This window comes from Cydia strobilella, chromosome 1 (assembly GCF_947568885.1).
Source record: "Cydia strobilella chromosome 1, ilCydStro3.1, whole genome shotgun sequence".
Classification (NCBI taxonomy): Eukaryota; Metazoa; Arthropoda; class Insecta; order Lepidoptera; family Tortricidae; genus Cydia; species Cydia strobilella.
Genome location: NC_086041.1, coordinates 9,252,273 through 9,273,239, shown reverse-complemented (window position 1 = coordinate 9,273,239; position 20,967 = coordinate 9,252,273). Strand labels below are relative to the sequence as shown.

The 20,967-nt window shown below is 43.5% G+C and overlaps 1 protein-coding gene across 1 annotated transcript in view; it reads right to left on the bottom strand.

The window, feature by feature from the left end:
- The window catches only part of LOC134740494 (HEAT repeat-containing protein 5B), a 31,335-nt gene that overhangs the window by 6,472 nt on the left and 3,896 nt on the right, over positions 1-20,967 (bottom strand). Inside the window, exons 7-35 of the mRNA XM_063672997.1 lie at positions 20,511-20,674; positions 20,013-20,146; positions 19,146-19,296; positions 18,313-18,444; positions 17,531-17,687; positions 16,577-16,765; positions 16,144-16,262; positions 14,894-15,030; positions 14,407-14,591; positions 13,825-13,919; positions 13,359-13,519; positions 12,880-13,054; positions 12,462-12,722; positions 11,100-11,289; positions 10,538-10,698; positions 9,788-9,926; positions 9,491-9,673; positions 8,469-8,587; positions 7,481-7,592; positions 6,793-6,974; positions 6,359-6,483; positions 6,032-6,152; positions 5,388-5,673; positions 4,651-4,806; positions 3,990-4,088; positions 3,543-3,666; positions 2,781-2,932; positions 1,877-2,173; positions 723-929 (exon numbers count right to left, since the gene is read on the bottom strand). Of these exons, the coding sequence (XP_063529067.1) occupies positions 723-929; positions 1,877-2,173; positions 2,781-2,932; positions 3,543-3,666; positions 3,990-4,088; positions 4,651-4,806; positions 5,388-5,673; positions 6,032-6,152; positions 6,359-6,483; positions 6,793-6,974; positions 7,481-7,592; positions 8,469-8,587; positions 9,491-9,673; positions 9,788-9,926; positions 10,538-10,698; positions 11,100-11,289; positions 12,462-12,722; positions 12,880-13,054; positions 13,359-13,519; positions 13,825-13,919; positions 14,407-14,591; positions 14,894-15,030; positions 16,144-16,262; positions 16,577-16,765; positions 17,531-17,687; positions 18,313-18,444; positions 19,146-19,296; positions 20,013-20,146; positions 20,511-20,674 (4,713 nt within the window). The remainder of the gene's footprint in view (positions 1-722; positions 930-1,876; positions 2,174-2,780; positions 2,933-3,542; positions 3,667-3,989; positions 4,089-4,650; positions 4,807-5,387; positions 5,674-6,031; positions 6,153-6,358; positions 6,484-6,792; positions 6,975-7,480; positions 7,593-8,468; positions 8,588-9,490; positions 9,674-9,787; positions 9,927-10,537; positions 10,699-11,099; positions 11,290-12,461; positions 12,723-12,879; positions 13,055-13,358; positions 13,520-13,824; positions 13,920-14,406; positions 14,592-14,893; positions 15,031-16,143; positions 16,263-16,576; positions 16,766-17,530; positions 17,688-18,312; positions 18,445-19,145; positions 19,297-20,012; positions 20,147-20,510; positions 20,675-20,967) is intronic.

Below are 20,967 nucleotides of genomic sequence, written 5' to 3'. Positions count from 1 at the left end.
CGTGACAGCATTCACTATTACGGTTCTGACTGACCGGGCGACCGTGCAAGGCTAAAGAAAGATTGATACATATTCTTTAAATTCACAGTTCTATGACAAATGAGAAGACCAGGTTTCCGTCGTGCCCCTGGCTCGCATTAAAGCTTATACAAAGGTTGCAACACTTGCAACTGATGGCATACGATTTCAGATAATTGCCGGCTAAGTAGGAGCAACAAATTCAATTGGTCTATCAAATGCCACAATGTATTGCAAAACGTATGCGATTATAGGTGACGTTTGGAGAGGCCTTTATAGGGTATTCTACAAATTTTTATTAATGGTTTCAGTCGATCAGGTTTGTTTTGAGGATCAAATGTGTATGGGACCCATTGTTTTAAAGCAATACAAAAGTCATAAATGATGGTCAAAGTTTGGCACCCGCACTTTACTGACGAAACATATTACGTATCAGCATATAACGTCGCTATTGCTTAGAAGCCGTGGAAAACAAGGAAATTGCGATTTTGTCGGTGAAATATTGCGTTTATGTATATTGTTGCTATACAATATATATTTTTTAAATAAAATGTAAGGAATCGAATGGTACAATTATTTTTTTTACATTTTTTTGAAAGTTTCGCTCATTTTCTATGTATCATCATCATGCTCATTGTCTAGATTTAGTTATAAAATTGAACATGTGGATGCCAACAACCCTATTGTCCCCTGCAGTGACTCACCGCTCTTGACCTTCTCGAGCAGCTTGGCGAGCGTGGAGTGCAGCAGGCGCTCGTGCCGGGCGCGCGTGTGCGGCAGCAGGCGCGGCGCGCGCGCGGCGCAGGCTTGCTGCAGCAGCAGCACGGCCGCCTCGGCCAGCGTCGCCTCCGCGCACTCGCCCAGCACGCCCAGCGCCAGGTACAGTATCGTCGGGAGGAGGGATAGAGCGCCTGGAATATGGACGCGATATTTACACACACAACGCGTTCAATACATGGCGTTCAATAACAGGAAAGAGTATCCGTCGGTTTCAACACACAAAATTACTCAGTTATTGTAGACACAATTAATCTAATAGCCAAGCTTTACGAGTTAAAATTAGGTTGACAAAAAATAGAGTAATGTAGATTGGTAAACCGAAGCTGACGTTATAAATTGACGGCTGTAACTTTTTCCTAAACAAAAGCATTTTATATCGGGCAGGTTATCAGCAGATCTACCCCAATCCAACAATGTATTTTTCATTTCTCATGCTCTGAAAGAGAGTCATTGTTGTTCTAAAAGGTGCGCAGAAAATGATACGTGTCTGCACTAGAGCATTTCACGTTCGAAGTACGATTTTTTAATTTTTTTACGATACGCAATTGAAATTTGAGTTTTTAAATGGATTTGTTATAAAATTTCCATTTTGACATTTGACTCTCCATTCCATAAATAACGATACTTTTGCCTGAATTGTTAATTGAAAGTACCCTCAAGAAATACTATAAAAGTGTATACTTAACCATGTTTTTAACAAAATACATGCATTTTACTTTCCTCGTATTCGAAATGAAAAGTAGAGTGTTTAACTCGGGTGAAAGGCATCATTTCTGCCTCGGAATATTGGCGCTCTCACTGCGTTCGAGCGCCAAAATACCTCGGCAGCATTGAGTGCCTTTCATCCCTTGGTTAACAATCTACTATAAATACATTACAATTACAATGTCAACGCGTCCCTATAGACTCCCAATCCTCACGGCACCCTTATAACGTCTACAGCGCCCTCCTGTTTCCGCGGGCTGAGGACGGGCAGGCGACGCACACCTCGAGGCAGGCGAATAAGAGGTAATATGGCCGGGAGGCAAGTTAGTCTAACAAGCCATCATTAATGCTAATATTTCATAAATATACACACCTTGCGGGCTAGTTAACGATGTCAACTCCCCCATAGCAGCCAACGTGCTGACCAACAACGCGTCCCCATGTACGCCCAACCCCCTCGGCACGCCTATAACGCCGACAGCGCCCTCCTGCTTCCTCGGGCTGAGGCCGGGCAGACGGCGCACGGCGAGGCACACGCACACCTCGAGGCAGGCGAACACGAGGGACTTGCCGGGGGGCAGGTCGCCCGTGGGGCCGCCTTCGCCCAGCGTGTGGACCACTTCTAGGACTGATTCGGGAATGTTGTTTGATGGCTCGTCTGGTGCTAATTCTGTTATTAAAAACACAATCAAAAAATATTTAATGAAATAATTTGATTTGTTCCTATAGATGGCAGCACCATCTCTCTCACTATACCGTACTCGTACTTCTGTAAAAGATTCGTATTGGAGGTACAAGCGCGTACTGCTCGCCCTTCGAGTTGATCAAAGGCGCCTCGCCTTTCAAAGATAGCATACCGGTTCGATTCCGGCCTTGGCCACCGGTGGACTTGGTCATCATCTCTTTATTGTATGACATCTATTTCAGTCTGTAATTGATTGTTAGTAGATATCTAAATACCGATATAGTAATATTGTAATATAACTAAGATAAGTAAAAATTAACAAATGTACCGCCCCGTGCGTAATTTGAAGATATTGAAGTGGCGGCACTGGGTACCAACCGACTTATCGAAGCTTCTTACCCAATTACAACGAATATTTCCATCATATCCTACAGTCTTACACGGCTTAGGCATGCCTAGCGACATTTACCGTAAGAGTACTAGACTTAAGAACACTGGCGTCTCCATTCCATTAAAAATATATAATACCTTTCTGCTACCACAGTTCTGATTAGTACAAACATCAATTTAAAAGAGTAATATCTGAAAGTACCTTTGATCTTGGCCTGCATGTTGAACTGCAACTGCTCTCGAGCGCCGGTGATGATGAGTTTCAGCACGTCAGCCACAAGGAGCAGTGCTTCTACGCTCTCCAGCGTCAGCCCCGTGCGGTGCACTATTTGACACAACTCTATTGCCAATGCCCTGCAACAATCACGTGACTAGGTTAAAAAAAGATTAAAAGGGAGTAAAGGAAGCTTTTATCGCCAACAAACTGGTTACAGTTTGGCAATGCATAAATTTTAATTGTAAGCACGTATCCTTTGTCTATAAATAAAATAAAAAAAGTAGTGCACTATTTTATTTGGGTGTAACTTTTCTGTAAGGTCAAAGTATCATTGATTGTATTAGATGTGTTTTAAGTCTAATGCCTTCCTCTACACTATCGGCGATGATCGTTGATACTATCATCGTCTATCATCGGCAAGATTAACCGGCGATTCCCTTTAATGCGTGCCCAAAAAACCGACAACTCACGGGTCGCCTGCGATCATTGGCGATGATAGACGATGACTGGCAGGGACTGCCGAGTATGCCCTCTACACTATTGTACCCGCCAGTCATCGTCTACCATAACCGATAGTGTAGAGGAGCCAACACTTGTTATATATTAAATGAAATTATGTTTAAGATAAAACAGTGTATTATCTGTATCGTAAAAGACATGAAGTGATATAGAGACGTAACTAGTTTCCGCTTAGCATACATGTATTCTTATCAAATGATTTCACTGGGTTGATAACAATAACCGTACCTGTCCTTCAGCAGCCTCGCCCTGTTTCCTGGCGCGTCCAAAAGAGTGACTATCGAGAGCAGGACAGTGATAGTGTTGTCGACGGTCATGTCCCTTTGGGCGCATAGGGCTTCCATGCATATTCCTGAAACATAACAAACTAATAATAAAGTTACACCTTACACAAAAAAAATACAGTCATCGAAATGGACATTAACACATTGAGTGCCGGGAATCCGCTCGGCGGGTTCGCTTTCCTCTACAAAGCGGGAAAACGCTGGGACCGGCTACGAGCGCTACGAAAATGTTGGCATTGAATGTTTTAAAGTGTGGCCAGATCATGCTAATGCACCACTAGCGCGAAAGGATGTCCAACTGCTCGCCTGTATTTCTAAGTACGATATACTGAAAGCAACTTTACATTGTTTCAAAAAGGAAATGCTTGTATTATCATAATATAAAACTTACCAAATAGTAAATGGAATCTCTCATCAACGGGTTTGAAGAACTCGAAGTTTCCGTTTTCAGTCTTATTTGGCCTATTGTCTAATGTATTTTCAGATTTATCTGTAAAATAAAAAATATAAGTCACATCTCTGACTCTATAAGCTCTATAAGCAAAAGTTTTATGACATAATGTTTGTCGAAAGTATGTACGTAAAGTATGTATGTACGTAGGCGTAGGCGTATACCCACGGAGCACCATAGACGGTGCAGGACGGGGTTCAGGCAGACCAAAAAGGAGATGGCGGGACGACTTGGACGCAATCTACACCAAATGGTGGGAAAATGGCGATGACAGGGTCGAGTGGAGAAAACGAGGGGAGGCCTTTGCCCAGCATTGGGACACCAAAATAGGCTAATATAAAATAAAATAAAATGTACGTAGGCGTATTCCCAGCATGTGTGTAGGTGGATGGTCTTTCCAGAAGTCAATTTGCGAACAGAACCCGTATAACGCCTATAAGACAGAATCCAATTTTTTTATAGTTTCACAGAGGTGACACCCTTCGCTAATATTTCTGATTTGTTTATTGACTAAAAGTTTATTGTTTATTATGCAGTAATCTCTTCCTTGCTGGGTTAGTCATGGTCACGTGCCAGGAGCAAATATAAAGAAGGAACCAACCGACAGTGGGAACAGGTTTGTCGACGTTAGCGTTGTATCTCAAGGCGGCGGCGTAGAGCAGAGAAGGCCAGGCCTGGGCGTAGTGCGCGCGGGACGCCTCCGCCGTCTCGGCCGAGTAGAACGCGCCGCCGCCGTGCGGCAGTTGGGATGCGAACTCTGAAACATACGTCTTGATCAAGGGCGGAGTAGTGATGAAAGAGGTATCTAGTGGAAAATATGGGAGCGACAAGTAGCCGGTTTAGGTATAGTCTACGCATGCAATGTTAGAAGAACCTTAGAAACCGAGGCTTACGTCTTTGTGAACGAATACTTACAGCTTCAAAAATGTGAATGGCACTTGTCCTATAGAAGAATCAGCCTACCTACCCTGCCCACCTTGCGAAAAACCAAAACTACAAATCTCGTTTTATGATGTTCCCACACTGGCTGTTATACGTCATATAACATTATGCGACAGGGAAAACATAATATAACACTATCAAGACTATCATGTTGGCCCAGTCACGTGATGTTATATAACAGCCAGTGAGGGAGCACCATCAGTTACTTTTCGTTACAGCTGATTTCCAGTACCTTTTTCATCTCAGTCTCTTCTAAAACATACCTATATAAATTAAATCACTTCTGACCACTCCTATAAGACATCGATCCCCATAAGCAACCTTCGCCTGAATACAAAACAAGTACTATTCTTTTAATGGTAAACTTTCTACTACTGGAAAAAAAGGGGCACCTACCTGGCGGCAAACTCAACAGCGCGTGATCCTTCAACGCCGCGATCCAATTCTCGCCCAAGCTCTCCAGTTCAGGCTCAACCAACTTCAACAAGCTCTCGCCTTTAGACTCGAAGTCGCCGTAATCGTCGTCATTCTCAGGGGTCACGTCTTCGACTTGGCTGTTGGTGCGCAGGAGCTGGTTCCGCCATTTTGCGATTTCGGCGCGATTGTTTATCGGTTTACTGTCGAGTTGCTTGATATAGCTGCCGGGCGCGCTGCCGTTGCTTACCATTGCAACTATGTACACCTGAAAGATGAAATTTAATCATGTGACTATTATATGAAATTGGTAAATCTTTTAAACTAATATGATAAATCACATTATAACATATATGGTTGTCTAAAAGTTCAAACCTCGGTTATGCTGTATAGACCATAAAAAACGTTATTTAAAATATTTCAAAAAGATGACCAAAAATTCGGTCAGGATACTAAAGAGTGAGAGTGTGAGAAATAGAAGAGACCGTGCGTGTTGTAGGGTCTGCCATCTCGTGGTTTAAATCTAAAAATGGAAACTTGACATAATGTTTCGCGCCAATTAATAGGCGGCATCTGTGCTGCGGTCTACAGTTCATGCACGCTTAACAAATATTGAGAGTACTTACCTCGGCCCAGGCTTTCAAGATGGATAATTTTTCAAGTGTAGCCATACTTTCATTGTAGATGAGTGTAGTGTTGCCCTTTGTGTTTAACTTGTCCAAACTCGAGACGAGTAACTGGTGCACCCTTCAACAATGACAACGTTTAGTATAACATTATTAAGATTCCGTATACGATACTGTATCGAGGATCGTTTACGCTTAACTTTTTGTTACAATAGTTAATCAGGTTTCAGTAAAATTTAATGCACATAATGACAAAAAATGTTTCATTCGGGCAAAATAAATGAGCTTCTTAATTTTTCTAATATAAAAGTCGCAAGGTTCTTATACCTTCTCAAGTCGTTGATGTCCCTAGCGACGCCGCAGCCGATCCAAGCGGAGCACACGTCGCACGCCGCGGCGGTCACATGAGACGCCGTGTCACCGGAGAATGCCGGTCTTAGCGCCGCTCCAACCTGCAATGCAAGTGTTTCTATTAGCTAAGCTACTAATAAATCTTCCTAGTGCCGCTCTGGCTTTTTGCCATGGCTCGCTAATGAATAATTTGAAAAAGCTAGGCCATCTGACTGCTTTATTTAATTCCTTGCGATGTTTTCCTTTTCTGAAAAAGATTCAATTTTAAATGGTACGAACCGTGGTTCAAACCCATGGCCTCCACTTCGGAAGCCGAGCGCCTTAGTGCAAGCGCTCAAAAAGATTATCTTAGCGAAAACCTCCTTATTGTGTAGACTGTAGAGTCATTTACCCGCACGAATATACCCCACCTGCGCCTGATATTGCTCCAACAGCAGATGTCCCGGGAAGTCGGGCTCGGGCGCGCGCGCGAACTGGCGCACGATGAGCTGCAGCGTGCCCAGCCCGCGCAGGCGCAGCGCGTCCGCCTCGCCCGTCGCGCCCACGAACGCCATGCGCACCAGGTCGGACAGGTGCAGCGATAAGTAATCACCTGTTGGGTAAAATCCTTGTAACGGTGCGAACTACCATAGATATACTTCGGTAACACAACAACAAGTAATAAAGTGACACTTGTCTGACTTAAGTCTCTTTTTTTTTTTTTTTTTTTTAATCTTTATTAAAGGGCTTTTTCGAGTGAACGAATATGTCGCCCCAACTTAAGTCTCTTAGTAGGCAGAACAAAAATGCATAGAAACTGTTTGAACGACCAATGAGTAGCTCTTGAATATATTATGACGATGATACAGTACAGTGTATTACACGTTTGTCGTTAGCAATCTGGTTTTCAAAAGCACAGGTTAAATTGCACGACGGTCCACCTAACTGCAGAACGACACGAACAATATTCCGGGTATTGTGCAACTATGCGCTATCATTAAGAATAAATCCCACTAAAGAGGCTGTCGATATTTCGGGACTAAAGTAGGAAGTCAGTCAGATCTGTTTACACGTTTTACAATAATTAGGAAGCGATATTTGGGTATAAGGTATACTTACTGTCAGGATCAGTCAGTTGCTTCTCCTTAGCCTTGACTAGGTCAAAGTGCGCTGGATCGCCTGTCGCTTCACATGCACCCATAATTTTCTGGATGCATTCCATTGCGAAAACCTGGAAAAGGTGCGGTATAATCACAGCAGTTGCTTATCGTATGGCGATATAGTGAAATAGGCTATATATAAAACTTAAGGCAACATCCAAGCTTTGCAAGCATTGCACATTATTAGAAAATAAATACGTAAGTCGGTTAATAAATCAAATTCTTTTTCGACCGAATGAAGCAATGTCTTTCAACTTAAAGTGCGCTTTTATGTTCTAAACCTTTTTTAGATGATATTTGAAGTATTTCCTGACCCAAAGTTTATATAATGTGGAAGGATGCAATTTAGAGAAATACAACTTATAAGTTCCAACATGAGGATGATCGGTTTTGAAGTCAAGAGTAAGGATTTCGGGTTATTTAGTGCACTCAACGCCGTCTTCTGTTTGGGACTTCGGTACCAACTACTAGTCGCTTCGTTTTTATTTTGTGCTACTGCGATTACGTACCTACCTACGGCCCCCCATATATGGTCTGTACTGAATCTGAAAAGTCCAGAGAGCAATGGAACGCAACATACTGGGTGTTCGTAGAACCGACCGTATAAGTAACAGCGCACTGCGTTCCAAAACCGGCATTGTGGATGTAGGCATGAAGGACGATAAGCAAAAATGGGACTGGGCAGAGCACGTCTGCCGAATGCCATCGGAGGGCTGGCCCAGACTAGCCACAGACTGGATCCCACAGGATGGATCTCGGGGCAGAGTAAGACCAAAACGTAGATAGCAGGATGACCTAGAAACATAGGGTGAAAAGTGGCGGGAGTGTGCATAGGACAGGACCAAATGGCGGGAAAGAAAGCCCCCCCCCCCCCCATTTTGCCCATCAGTAAGACACTACCTACCTATAGGCTAGTAATAGAAAATGTGCTACATGCTTATGCTTACTCTAGTGGGCCACCTTGACTGGACTGCAGGATGCGTCGACTCGTCCGTGTCCGCGTGGAATTCCACTTGATCATCGTCGCCCTCGCCGTCGAAATCCGTGTCAGGGTTGTTACTGTCCTCTGCAAGATGTTCAGGAAAAAAAATAACATTGTTTTTAGCAGGCCTCTAGACACTAGGGTATTTGACTACTAGTCAAATCAGGTTCTTTTTAGGGTTCCGTACCCAAAGGGTAAAAACGGGACCCTATTACTAAAGACTCCGCTGTCCGTCCGTCTGTCTGGCTCTCCGTCTGTCACCAGGGTGTATCTCATGAACCGTGATAACTAGACAGTTGAAATTTTCACAGATGATGTATTTCTGTTGCCGCTATCACAACAAATACTATAATTGTTTAAGGTAACAAACGTGATTTTTTTGCCGTTTTTTGCGTAATGGTACTTCGTGCACTTGACCGGTTTTTTCGAACTGTCAAAACGATTTTGCTACTATGGAATTTATATGAAACACTAGCATGTGTCGTCAAAATCAAATTAACTACTCTTTATAATTTTATATTGGTTTTAAAATAGAAATTGTATCTAAAAATAACTGATGTCTCCGTTTCTCTAGTAATCTTCTGGTGCTTTATTTCATGCATGGTGTAAAATAATTTATTTTCAATACAGTCAAATACCCTTTTGGAGTCACGTTTAAACTACTCAGAGCCTGGCTAAGCTCTCACACGTTACACCTACACATTGCTAACGTCATAAGACTCACAAGTCGCAACATGTTTATTGTTGCCCAAAAGAAGCGATATGACCACTTAACATTAAATCCAGCGTGTGCAGGCATGTGGGATATTCGACTCGTCAGGGTGGTCGGGTAATGTAGATAAATTTTCACTGAAACTACCCGTATAATTACAGTATCAGTCAGTAGAAAAAATCACGAAATTCAAATTGTGTATGGGGGGACCGATCCTTCGCGCTTACACTTCAAATTTGACTACTGACAAAGCTGTCTTGCCATGGTATAGTTACCTAGTCGCACGGTGAGCACGCGCTTGGCGAGCGCCAGCCAGTCGCGCACGGCGCGCGCGGCGGCGGCGGCCAGCAGGCAGCACGTGAGCGTGTCGCGCGCGTACGACTGCGCCGTCGAGTCGCGCTCCGTGTCCAGGAACGCGAACAGGGCGCCAGGGAGGCCCGTCTCGGTGATCACCACGCCTGAACAACAAACAAACAACTGTCATTCACTGAAAGGAACGAACGACATCAACGCGCTTGCGTTACCTATTTTTGCACTTAGATTTGCAATACTAAAGTACGTTCAGTACAGACCACAGTAAGGGCGGGCGGGCACGTGGTCCTTGGCGAGCAGCGCGTACCGGCATACTTCTGCGGCCTCCTTCTGCGACAGTTGGCGCAGGCAGCAGAGCGCGGCGCGGCGCACCGCCAGCTCCGAGCTTGACAGGTCCCGCTGAAATATTACGAGTAACAAACATTCGTTCAAATTGGATTTGATTAGCTATGCAGGATTTTTACCAGTTTAACTCTCACTCTCGTTACTAATCATTCAGCTGAACAAAAATACACTATTGCCTTAACGAACATTTTCCTGTGACTTACCATCCTTCATTACTGAGGAACTTTTCTGCCTCAGCAACTGCCACTGCAACTAAGTGCCAGTTGCACCATCCGCACTTGACAGACTGATCAACGACACCCGGCGGTTTACTATGAAACTTTCCATACAATAAAAATTCAGCGAACTCTTTAACGATAACAAACCATTTGGTGTAACCAACCCTAAGGGTCGGTTGCACCAAACTGTTTATGATCGTTAAATAGTTCGCTAAATTTTATTGTATGGAAAGTTTTATAGTAAACCGCCGTAGCGCGCCGGGTGACGTTGATCAGTCTGTCAAGTGCGGATGGTGCAACTGGCACTAAGTCTAGCAATTTTTTAAGCTGTTGTCTAATTCGACCTCGCAGGCTCGCAGACACTCCTGCAGGTGTATATTGCGGTACCTACATTGAACGAGAACCTTGTTAGCACCGTTATTATAATAAGTTATACAAGATACTCACGGCGAGCGAGGGCACGAGCATGTGCGCGCTGACGTGGCGCGGGGAGAACATCTGCAGCTGCTGCAGGCAGCCGATGCCCTCTGCGCGCGCGCCGCCGCCGCCGCACTCGCTGAGCGCCGCGCATGCGCACAGGAAGCGGCCCACGGTTGCTCCGGCGCTGCCTAGAAATGAGGAAAAATCTTGAGTATTCATACCCGCCAATCCCTGTACCCTGAATTTACTCGTTAGTATAAAGTAGTTGGTCGATTATTTATCATCCATTTCATATTTTTGACATCTTTCAAAATGAAAAACACTAAAAGGTCCAAGGCGCCGGGTCACGATTCATATCACCGATAACTTTATGCGAAGAGTGACGTTGCATCGTGAAGCAAAGCACCCAAAGTGACGACCACAACTACTGAGTAATGAATGTAACTCCATAGAAGAGAAATAAAAATTGACAATGCGTAACCTATAAGCCTAAACCTGTAAAGAAATATAATCCAACGGTAACAAGTTAAGTGTTGGTATTAGTACGTCAAATTGGCCATGCATTCATTCACGTATCCAGAAGTCATACCTTGCAACTCGGGCCCAACAACAGTGATCAGCGCAGACAGCAATCTTCCGACGCCGCGATGCAAATCCTCTTGGAAGGGCGGCGCCGTGAAGAGCAGTTTCAAGGCCACGTTGAGGGTGGACTCTACGTGGCTGCGGAACATTGGTCCGGAGGCATCGGCTAGCACGGAGAGCGCGTGGAGAGCCCATACCTGGTGACAATAGCAGTTATTAAAGGCTAGCTGGGGTATTCTGTTTAGTTTATTTAAAAAATTGGCAGCCCTAATAGTCCACACCACAGGGTAGGATAAGAGTCAGTTACACCAACCACACTTGACAGACTGATTAACATGTTTTAATGGTAATAGACAGTTTGTTGCAATCGACCCTATTGAACCATTAAAACTCATAAAATGCATTGTTCTCTGGCCGTTGGTACGGAGAGCGCGTGGAGAGCCCATACCTGGTGACAATAGCAGTTATTAAAGGCTAGCTGGGGTATTCTGTTTAGTTTATTTAAAAAATTGGCAGCCCTAATAGTCCACACCACAGGGTAGGATAAGAGTCAGTTACACCAACCACACTTGACGGACTGATTAACATGTTTTAATGGTAATAGACAGTTTGTTGCAATCGACCCTATTGAACCAAACTCATAAAATGCCAAAATGCATTGTTCTCTGGCCGTTGGTACGGAGAGCGCATGGAGAGCCCATACCTGGTGACAATAGCAGTTATTAAATGCTAGGTGGGGTATTCTGTTTAGTTTATTTAAAAAAATTGGCAGCCCCAATAGTCCACACCACAGGGTAGGATAAGAGTCAGTTACACCAACCACACTTGACGGACTGATTAACATGTTTTAATGGTAATAGACAGTTTGTTGCAATCGACCCTATTGAACCATTAAAACTCATAAAATGCATTGTTCTCTGGCCGTTGGTACGGAGAGCGCGTGGAGAGCCCATACCTGGTGACAATAGCAGTTATTAAAGGCTAGGTGGGGTATTCTGTTTAGTTTATTTAAAAAATTGGCAGCCCTAATAGTCCACACCACAGGGTAGGATAAGAGTCAGTTACACCAACCACACTTGACGGACTGATTAACATGTTTTAATGGTAATAGACAGTTTGTTGCAATCGACCCTATTGAACCATTAAAACTCATAAAATGCATTGTTCTCTGGCCGTTGATACAGTGGAGCGAGTCAGGGTTACCACTCGTATACTAGAATGTATAAACATTCCCCGAACTAACTAGGGTCTGCCTTCTCGCTTCCTGCGCCTTCGCCCTCTGCACGGCTCCCTCGGCCGCGGCTCTGGACGTTCGTCCGCTAGTGAATGTTATAGCGTCAGCTAGAATGTATAAATACATATTACTAACCTGGGCGTCCTGTCCGCTCGCGTCCTGCGCCATGGCCCTCAACGCCGGCAACGCGGCCGCTGAACTGCCTCCCCGCGCCCTCTGCACGGCTCCCACGGCCGCTGCGGCCGCGGCTCTGGTGGTCCGCACGGTGGAGCGAGTCAGGGCCAGCACTCGCTCGCTGATCGCTTGGCTCTCGGCTTCGGTGACGCAGCCGCAGAGACGGCCGGTGCAGGACGCCGCCGCCGCGCGGACCGGAATGCTGGCCGACGATAGGCCCGACTGTGGAAAGATAAATTGAATGAACTTTTTTTTTGAGTTTGGTATTATTTAGGAAATTAAGCAGGATGCCATCGCTTATCAACGTTGGCCTGATAGTATAGTATATAGTTGGCTGAACACGTGAACACGTTCACTTTAACTATACATATTTACTCACAATAATAAGTTCAGTAGCAGCCGTCTTAACGGCATCCTGTCCGAGCGAGCTCTTCTGCTCGGCGAGCGTCCTCAGCGCCAGTAGCAACGCGGTGTAAACGTTCACTTGTATGGCCTCCTGGCGTGTGCCCTTGGACATCTTGATGCACTCCGTGAAGTGTTCTAGCATTTGTTGCCTATAGAAGAGTCATTGATTAATAATTCATTCATAAAAATATTGTAATTATGCGATTGCGAGTTATTCTAAGACTACTTATTTGTAGGTTAGATTATAGAACTTTTTTGAGTTTTGTGTATTTTTATGTGAACAACGGCAATTTATATGCGCGAATATAAAATTGAAGTATTTTTCGTGAAATTGTTCTTTATTCGTTACTTATGTAAATTTTAAAGTCAAGTATAAGGTGTTATTCACCCTTATGACTTTTACACTTTATCAACTTTGGGCAAATAAATTATAAGCTATAATACTGTAAATACCTATGTTTAATGGCAGCCCTGGCGAACGTGTGCGGGAAGAGTGCGACACAGGCGTCGATGACCGCGACGCCTAGCGGCTGCGCGGCCGCCCCACCGCGATACAAGCAGCAGGGATCGTGCTCTAGGGCTCCCGACCCACTAGCGCTGAGCGGCGATATCAGCTATATAAAAAGGTATACTCGTACGTATGAAATATTAAGAACAAAGCTAAGCCGTTATAATTACCGCGCTCAGTCTACCGCTTAACTCGACAAATAATATAATGCTTGACTTTATTAGACAGACTTGTTTGATGCCTCTAAACTTAGTTCTAAAGTCGCAATACCCGCCGAAACCACCTCGCTTAATGTTAGTCAAGTGTAGTAGTAATAATGTAGTGCAGGTAGTTACGGCCGCATCGGCGGTAACCGCCTTTAAGTGTAAAAGCCTATTTTTAAATGAAAAATACTAGAGTGAAAAGTCATACCTGTTCTTCAATTTCAGCATGATCTGTGTCGTAGATCCAGCCTTCGTCTCCCAGCAAAATCGTATCGTGGGGATGCATAGCGCTTCGCAGCATACCTAAATAAATAGAAAGAATAATTCATATCGTGTTTACATTGTAAATTGTAATCTTTGGCAGCCTGGCGGTAAAGCGCGCGACTTTCAATGAGATGATGATTTTTATATTAAAAGTCAGAATAATCAGAGCACTGCAACAAATCTAAACCAAAAGCAAAAATGAGTCAGCGCTGCCGGTGCTGTACTGACCTGTGGCGAGGTTGGCGGTGGTCGGGTCCGGCGTGCCGGCCAGCTCGCCCGCCAGCAGCCGCAGCAGCGGCGCCGCGGGCTGCGAGCCCGGCCCGAGCGCCGCGCAGGCCTGGTACAGGCGGAGTCAGCGCTGCCGGTGCTGTACTGACCTGTGGCGAGGTTGGCGGTGGTCGGGTCCGGCGTGCCGGCCAGCTCGCCCGCCAGCAGCCGCAGCAGCGGCGCCGCGGGCTGCGAGCCCGGCCCGAGCGCCGCGCAGGCCTGGTACAGGTGGAGTCAGCGCTGCCGGTGCTGTACTGACCTGTGGCGAGGTTGGCGGTGGTCGGGTCCGGCGTGCCGGCCAGCTCGCCCGCCAGCAGCCGCAGCAGCGGCGCCGCGGGCTGCGAGCCCGGCCCGAGCGCCGCGCAGGCCTGGTACAGGCGGAGCCTCAGTAGCGCTGCCGGTGCTTTCAGAGAACCGCCGTAGTTGCGGAGTACACCGCCAACACTGGTGAACAAATAATATGTTGACTTTATTTTGCACCGATCAAGGCTAAATACGTCGGCGGCAACCACCACATCACAGAAAGATTGCCAACTTGTCTTATACCTTAACTTTAGCATCGATCGAGTTCAACAAGTCCGTGTATTAAAGTAAAGTTTGTCTAAACAGGAAAAGTATTTATGGAGCAATGTAAAAAAAATACAGGTTTAAATCAGCACACCTGCAAAGCTTGTGATAACTTAATAATCTACACATCATTAGTTCAAATAAAAATGTCCTATTTATTTTTAAAAGCTTTGACTTACTTGGTAAGGACCGCGATCGCTCCATCTATGGGCTGCGTCAACCGTTTGGCGGTATCGTCGTTGTTGACCAGCGATGGACAGTGAATTAACAGGCTGTGGAGCGCCGACAACGCTCCGGCGCGTCCTTCCAATGTCACCTATTCAATAGTATTTTATACAATCGTGATATAATGGAGAGCTTTTCAGGCGAGTACCGTGTTAATTGGGTACGAGATTGAAAAGCTTGATGATATCACTATTGTATACACAAATCTTTCTACGAGTCAACAAAAATAATACTTTAAATTAGTAGAACCACATAGGTAAACAAAGCAAAAGTATACTGTTAAGATACGCGAGCAGCCGCGAATGCCGCGATACCTTCATACTCGTACGCGCCCCGGCCGCCGCGGGTTGGTCAACGACACCTTCTCGTAACTCATGAGGCCCTGGTACCTGTTCCTTGCTAAATTGAATTTATAAACAGATTTTTTCTCGATTTTGGCCACCGTAGCCTATGGAGACTAACAAGCAACGCTAAGCGGTTTTCGTAGTGTATGGATGTTGCTATAGTAAGGGTGTCACATGCGCGTTTCTGGCTTATGGAGCAATTGTTTCTGCTATACAACCTAAAATAAATAATTAATTAGAGCTATCGTTTTGTTTCGTCCTCTTGACCGCGGCGAGCTGTGATTGGTCAATTTGACTAAACCGTTTCGAAATGAATATTATTATTATAGTTGAGTTGGGAGCACATACATGAAAAGTACCCAATTACAGTTTGGTATACGAAATCTTAATTCAACCATTACAGTCGGTTTCGTATTCGTAAAAATAATATTTTGAAGCTGGATTGCAATAAACGCTTTTCAGAGATTAAAATTGTTACAATATTAGACTTTTAATTCTTTACAGTCTAGTCGCGTATATCACGGGACATATTATATCCACTATGTTTATGTTTCATCAATTTGAGTTACTGCTTTCTACTCTAGCCTCCTGAGACACCTGACAATATTTTGCACATATTCCACAATCTGTTTGAACTTTTATCGTTTAACTTTACAAATTCAATAAAAAACAACTGCCTCTGAGTCTGAGGAGGCTAGGGTAGTTTTATTGACTTGAGTGTTCTCTTATACATTTACTTTACGTGACTGTTCTTAAAGACCACAAAAAGTATCCTAATTTGGTTAGCAGGCATACGCTTATTAAGAATCGTGTACTTAATATATGAAAAGCTACTTTAGTTATTTTAGTAAGACACCAACCTGCCAGGTGAATGCATCGCCTCTGGCTTTCTCCGACTCCATCTCCTTGGCGGATCTCGGGAAACTGTTCCTCCATAACAACAGCATTCGCGGTAACAGTCCGCGCACCACGGGAACACCTATGGGCATTGAAATGTTTGTAGATAAATTAAAAAAGTATTGATAAACTTGTAACTGTACTACCTGCTGCTACTAACTGCTGTATATTTAAAAAAAATATATGTGTGTAAATAAAAAAAAATGAACAAACTCAAGTTTTAAAACTTTAACCCGCCCATGGCCAATCAGCGTTAGTACTCGCCGCTAGTCGGCTGCTTTGCCCGGCAGATTTCAGCAAGTGTTCGGCCATGTTAAAGGGCTCTTTACCTCGCCCATGCGGCACCTCCAGAGGAAAAAGACGATCGATTCCAACGCGATTAAATATCACAATTACCTAATGTGCAAATAGCTCCAACGATAAGCCATCCAGCATTAGTCCTGGCAGCCGTCAGTCGGCTGCTTTGCCCGGCCGATCTTAGTAACTGTTCAGCCGCGTTAAAGGCTACTTTGCCTCGGCCGTGCGGCACGCCGAGAGGGGAGAGACGGACTGAGCCCAGCACTGCTGCTAGGGCTGCTGAATATCCTGTGTAGGAGAAAAATGCGTGATGAATATGACACTGATACAGTCCTCGCCTGCTTAGCAGCAGAAGTTGCTAAGCGGGCGAAGTGTTCAGAATGATCTTGACGCGACTTTATTATTAAGAGAATAAGAGCGTCTCAAGGTAATTTTGAACACCTCGCCCGCTTAGCAACTTCTGCTGCTGACTGTACAAACTAATATTTAGTAATCCAGTAATCAAAGTCACTATATATTTTACGGCATCGTAAAGTACCATAGGTACTTATTAATAATGAATACCCCGTTCTATAATGACGATTAAATTATTTTTTAAACAAAATTTTTGGAAGTCAAAGGAAAAAATATTTGTCTTGACCCACTTCCACATTGGCAGTCTTTTCGGGAAATATAGAAAACAATGTATACGCTCCGTGCAGTGAAATTGGGACATATTGCTTATTAGACAATTGGCAGCTGCCAAATAGTATGAAGATCTCGTCACACGAATGTTCATATTTTCACCACGTCGTGCGTTGTCGTCGCTTGTATCTCCCCCACCTATCAACTTCGCACATAGCCAATAAGGGAGAATCACCTCTATATTGACACTCGATGCCATGGTTATAGCTGTAACTGTAATGGGTCAAGCCATTTCCATAATGGGTCACCTACTCAGCATAAAAAAGTTGATCCGACCTTACAAATCGACAACCACTGCTTCGTAGTTCAAAACGTCCCATTTGTAAAAGGTTAGAGGAAAGTTACCAGGTGATTAATCGCCTGCAGTACCTGAGATGTGATGCGGCGTGGGCGACGAGCGCGGCGCGTCCAGCGCGTCCACGCACTTGTCCAGCAGCGGCGTGATCTGCGACGGCAGCGCCACGCACACGCACCGCACGCACCACGCACCGGCCAAGCGGGCCGCTACGCAAGGGTGCTCCAGTACCTATAATATGGTATTACATTGTATTTAAAATAAATAATTAAATAATAAATAAATAATTGGCTCTGTATTGTTATTTAAAAAGTTATTATAGCTGTTGGAATTCCTTGTATAAATAAATAAATTACTTCACACCATGCATGAAATAAAGCACCAGATAATTATTAAAAAAAAATAGATAGCAGTTATTTTTAAACACAATTTCTATTTAATCAATCGGATTGAAGTATAAAAATTAGGTGAGTTGACCGTGACGTCATTGTGTAAAGTTTCATATAAATTACATATTTAGCAAATCGTTTGGACAGTTCTAAAAAAGAAACTGATGTGACTAGTAGGAGAATACCTTATACATGACATTTTTAATAGACTGTCAGTGGTTAATATCTTTCGAAAATATATACAGTACAGGAACTGTGCGCGATGAAAGGCCTGACTCGTGGCTTAAAGGTAAATTTTAACTTTTCATTAGCGTAAAGTCCTTTAATTATGGGTTGCTCCCTTGCGCGTTGGATGGTCTGCCATCTTGTGGCTTAAAAGGGAAACAGAGATTTCGCGCCAATATAAAATAGGGTCTAGTACTACCACGCACCATTTTTTACCAGTTTTACTACCTATTTTCACTTACCGCGAATATGGCGTCGATCATATTCAGCGAGGTATCAGACACGAGGTTTTGCACTGAAGTACCGAGTTGCAGCGTGAGCTCACCCGCTTCCATTAACGCGCATACCAGCAGATGTTGACTGAACAGTGTCTCCTAAAAAATATGACAATTTGTGAATATAGAACAGTCTGCCTTTACCTGTAGCGTATGCATTCCAATTGGGACACAGTGTGACTTAAATGAAACAACGAAACACCGACCCACCCGTCCACCTCGACGCCTAACAATGGAGTGCGGTTGGGGGGTAGATAACATGGCACCTTTAATTCGCATACACTACATCACCTAAATATAAAGCGTTACGTATAGCCAGTATCGACATGCAACGCAGAGCCTAATACTGTTGAAGGTCGTTCAAATATGAAACATTCTTTAAATGCTATAAAGCTGAAAAGGCTTTTTCGAAATTCAACCTTAGGGAGGTAAACATTGGGTTAAAAGTTTATAGACTTCTAGACAGGCGGAGGATATAATAATATAAGAACACTATATTGTATACATATATAGTAACATTTTTGGTCATCTTTAAAACGGTATAAAAACTAAAAAAACTCTATACAACTTGCGCCATCTAGTTTCACTCAATAAAACTTAGGTTACTTCAGAATTGCCAATAGATGACGATAGAAGTCTTGAAAATCAGAAATCGCAATTTAAAAACGTATTCGAAACAGATTTATTTCTGTCACGAAGTGTATAATAAAAATGTACCGTTTTAAAAGGTATCCCATTGTCAGCTGACAATAAGATCACTTTCTAATTGAACCTGGCCTTAACCGATAAAAACGACGAACCTGATTACAATCCTTGGCGTTCTCCGGGTTGAAGTCGATGCTGTTCATCTGTTTAATGACGATCTGGATGATCTCGCGGCACGCCGAAGCCTGCGCTTTCTCGCCCAACATCTTACCGAGCGTGTTGCGTAGAATGTAGTTTATACATTTCCTGTTGAAATTCACAAGTTTTTAGTACATACCTTAGACTAAGAAATACAAAGACGCGATAGTAGCGCATCATAAAAAATACCAAAATTTTTACAGATAACATAAATGGTGCTAATGTTTTATGGTAACTACTCATAATCAGATTGTTAAAGCATCTGACAACAACTGACATTCTAGTCACCAAATAATGTACTACAGCCTACTGACGCAAATAATTCAACTTTCAGATATAATAAACATATACGCGAAACTCTACACAGGGGGCGCCACTACTACAATCTGAGGGTCTATCACAAAATAAGAAAATCGAAATTTCGTTATCTAACATCTCTCACTCACTCTTGCATATTCGAGCGATAAAGAGGCAGATAGAGAAATTTCGGATTCGCGTTTCCCGGTAGGTTCTCTACAAACAAACAGCCTTGGTGCATCAATGTCATATTTTATTATCTCTGAAAACTTGTCAAAAAGCTGTTAAAGGCACAGTATGTACAAGTTACTCTATGGTTTACTAAACGGTACACATTGCAGTAATATCCCCTATTCAATACTATTTCCTTCTATTGTTTTTGACATAAGAGGACCGAATATGTAAATAGTTTGTAAATAATGTATAGCATAATATAGGCTAAAAAACATCATTTCTGTATCTACCACATTTCTAGCAAATAAATGTATATTTATATTTCTTCTATTTCTACTTTACCATCTGCGTACCTGGAATAAACAGCGTCGACGTGGGAGCTAGCGGCTTTAGGGTTGGCCACCAAATCCAACACGTGAGTGAGGAAAGTCGTCAGGCTACGCTCTAACCATACACCGCCCATGTTCTGGACGAATATCACGTACGCCTGGAAATTGAGACAACCTATAAAACGAACTAGTTAGATATAAAAGGAGGCAGGAATACTAATTTTAAAAAAAGTTTCTTATTGCTCCTAAATAATCACGGACAAAGGAATATACTAAGACGCGAAAAGTAATGCTAAATGTTGTGCCCACAAATTTGATAGCACTGTACGACAGCCACATCCAACTAATCAAACATTACCGCTTAACGCTTAAATTAACGCATTTCGCGTCCGTACAGGGTCATCTACTTCTCCTGCGGATACAATTATTTACACTTCTTTATAGGTCGTATGTATATTTATTGCTTATTCTTTTTTTTTTTGTTGCCTTTACTTAATACTCAATACTTTAAATTATGCCTACATGAGTAACGCAGACGCGGACCTCCCGGCTAACACCTGAGCCTGACTTGATAAGCTCGCCCTTCAGGAAAGAGGTGCCGCCCCTTAAGAAAGCACCCATCAGGAGGTTCAGCGCTTCGTCTAACGATACCACGTTCTTCGGTAGGTCCTTTTTGCTCTGTTGCACTGAAAATTAATAAGGTCTTGTGAGAAGTGACAGCAAATTCACTTTAGGATTATCTAGCAAGTCATATAAAGATAGTCATAATACGGAGTAAAAAACGAGTTCCTTTCAACAGGCGTATTATGATCGCACTTATTGTCCATGACATGACACGATATAGCGCTTATCGCCTACTAATAAGCAGTGTCAGAAAGTGACATATACTGTTACTGTACTATGTCATGTCACGTCAAGTGCGATTAACGCGACCATAATAAGCATGCAGATGGAGAATAATATTAAAAGGTAAAAAACG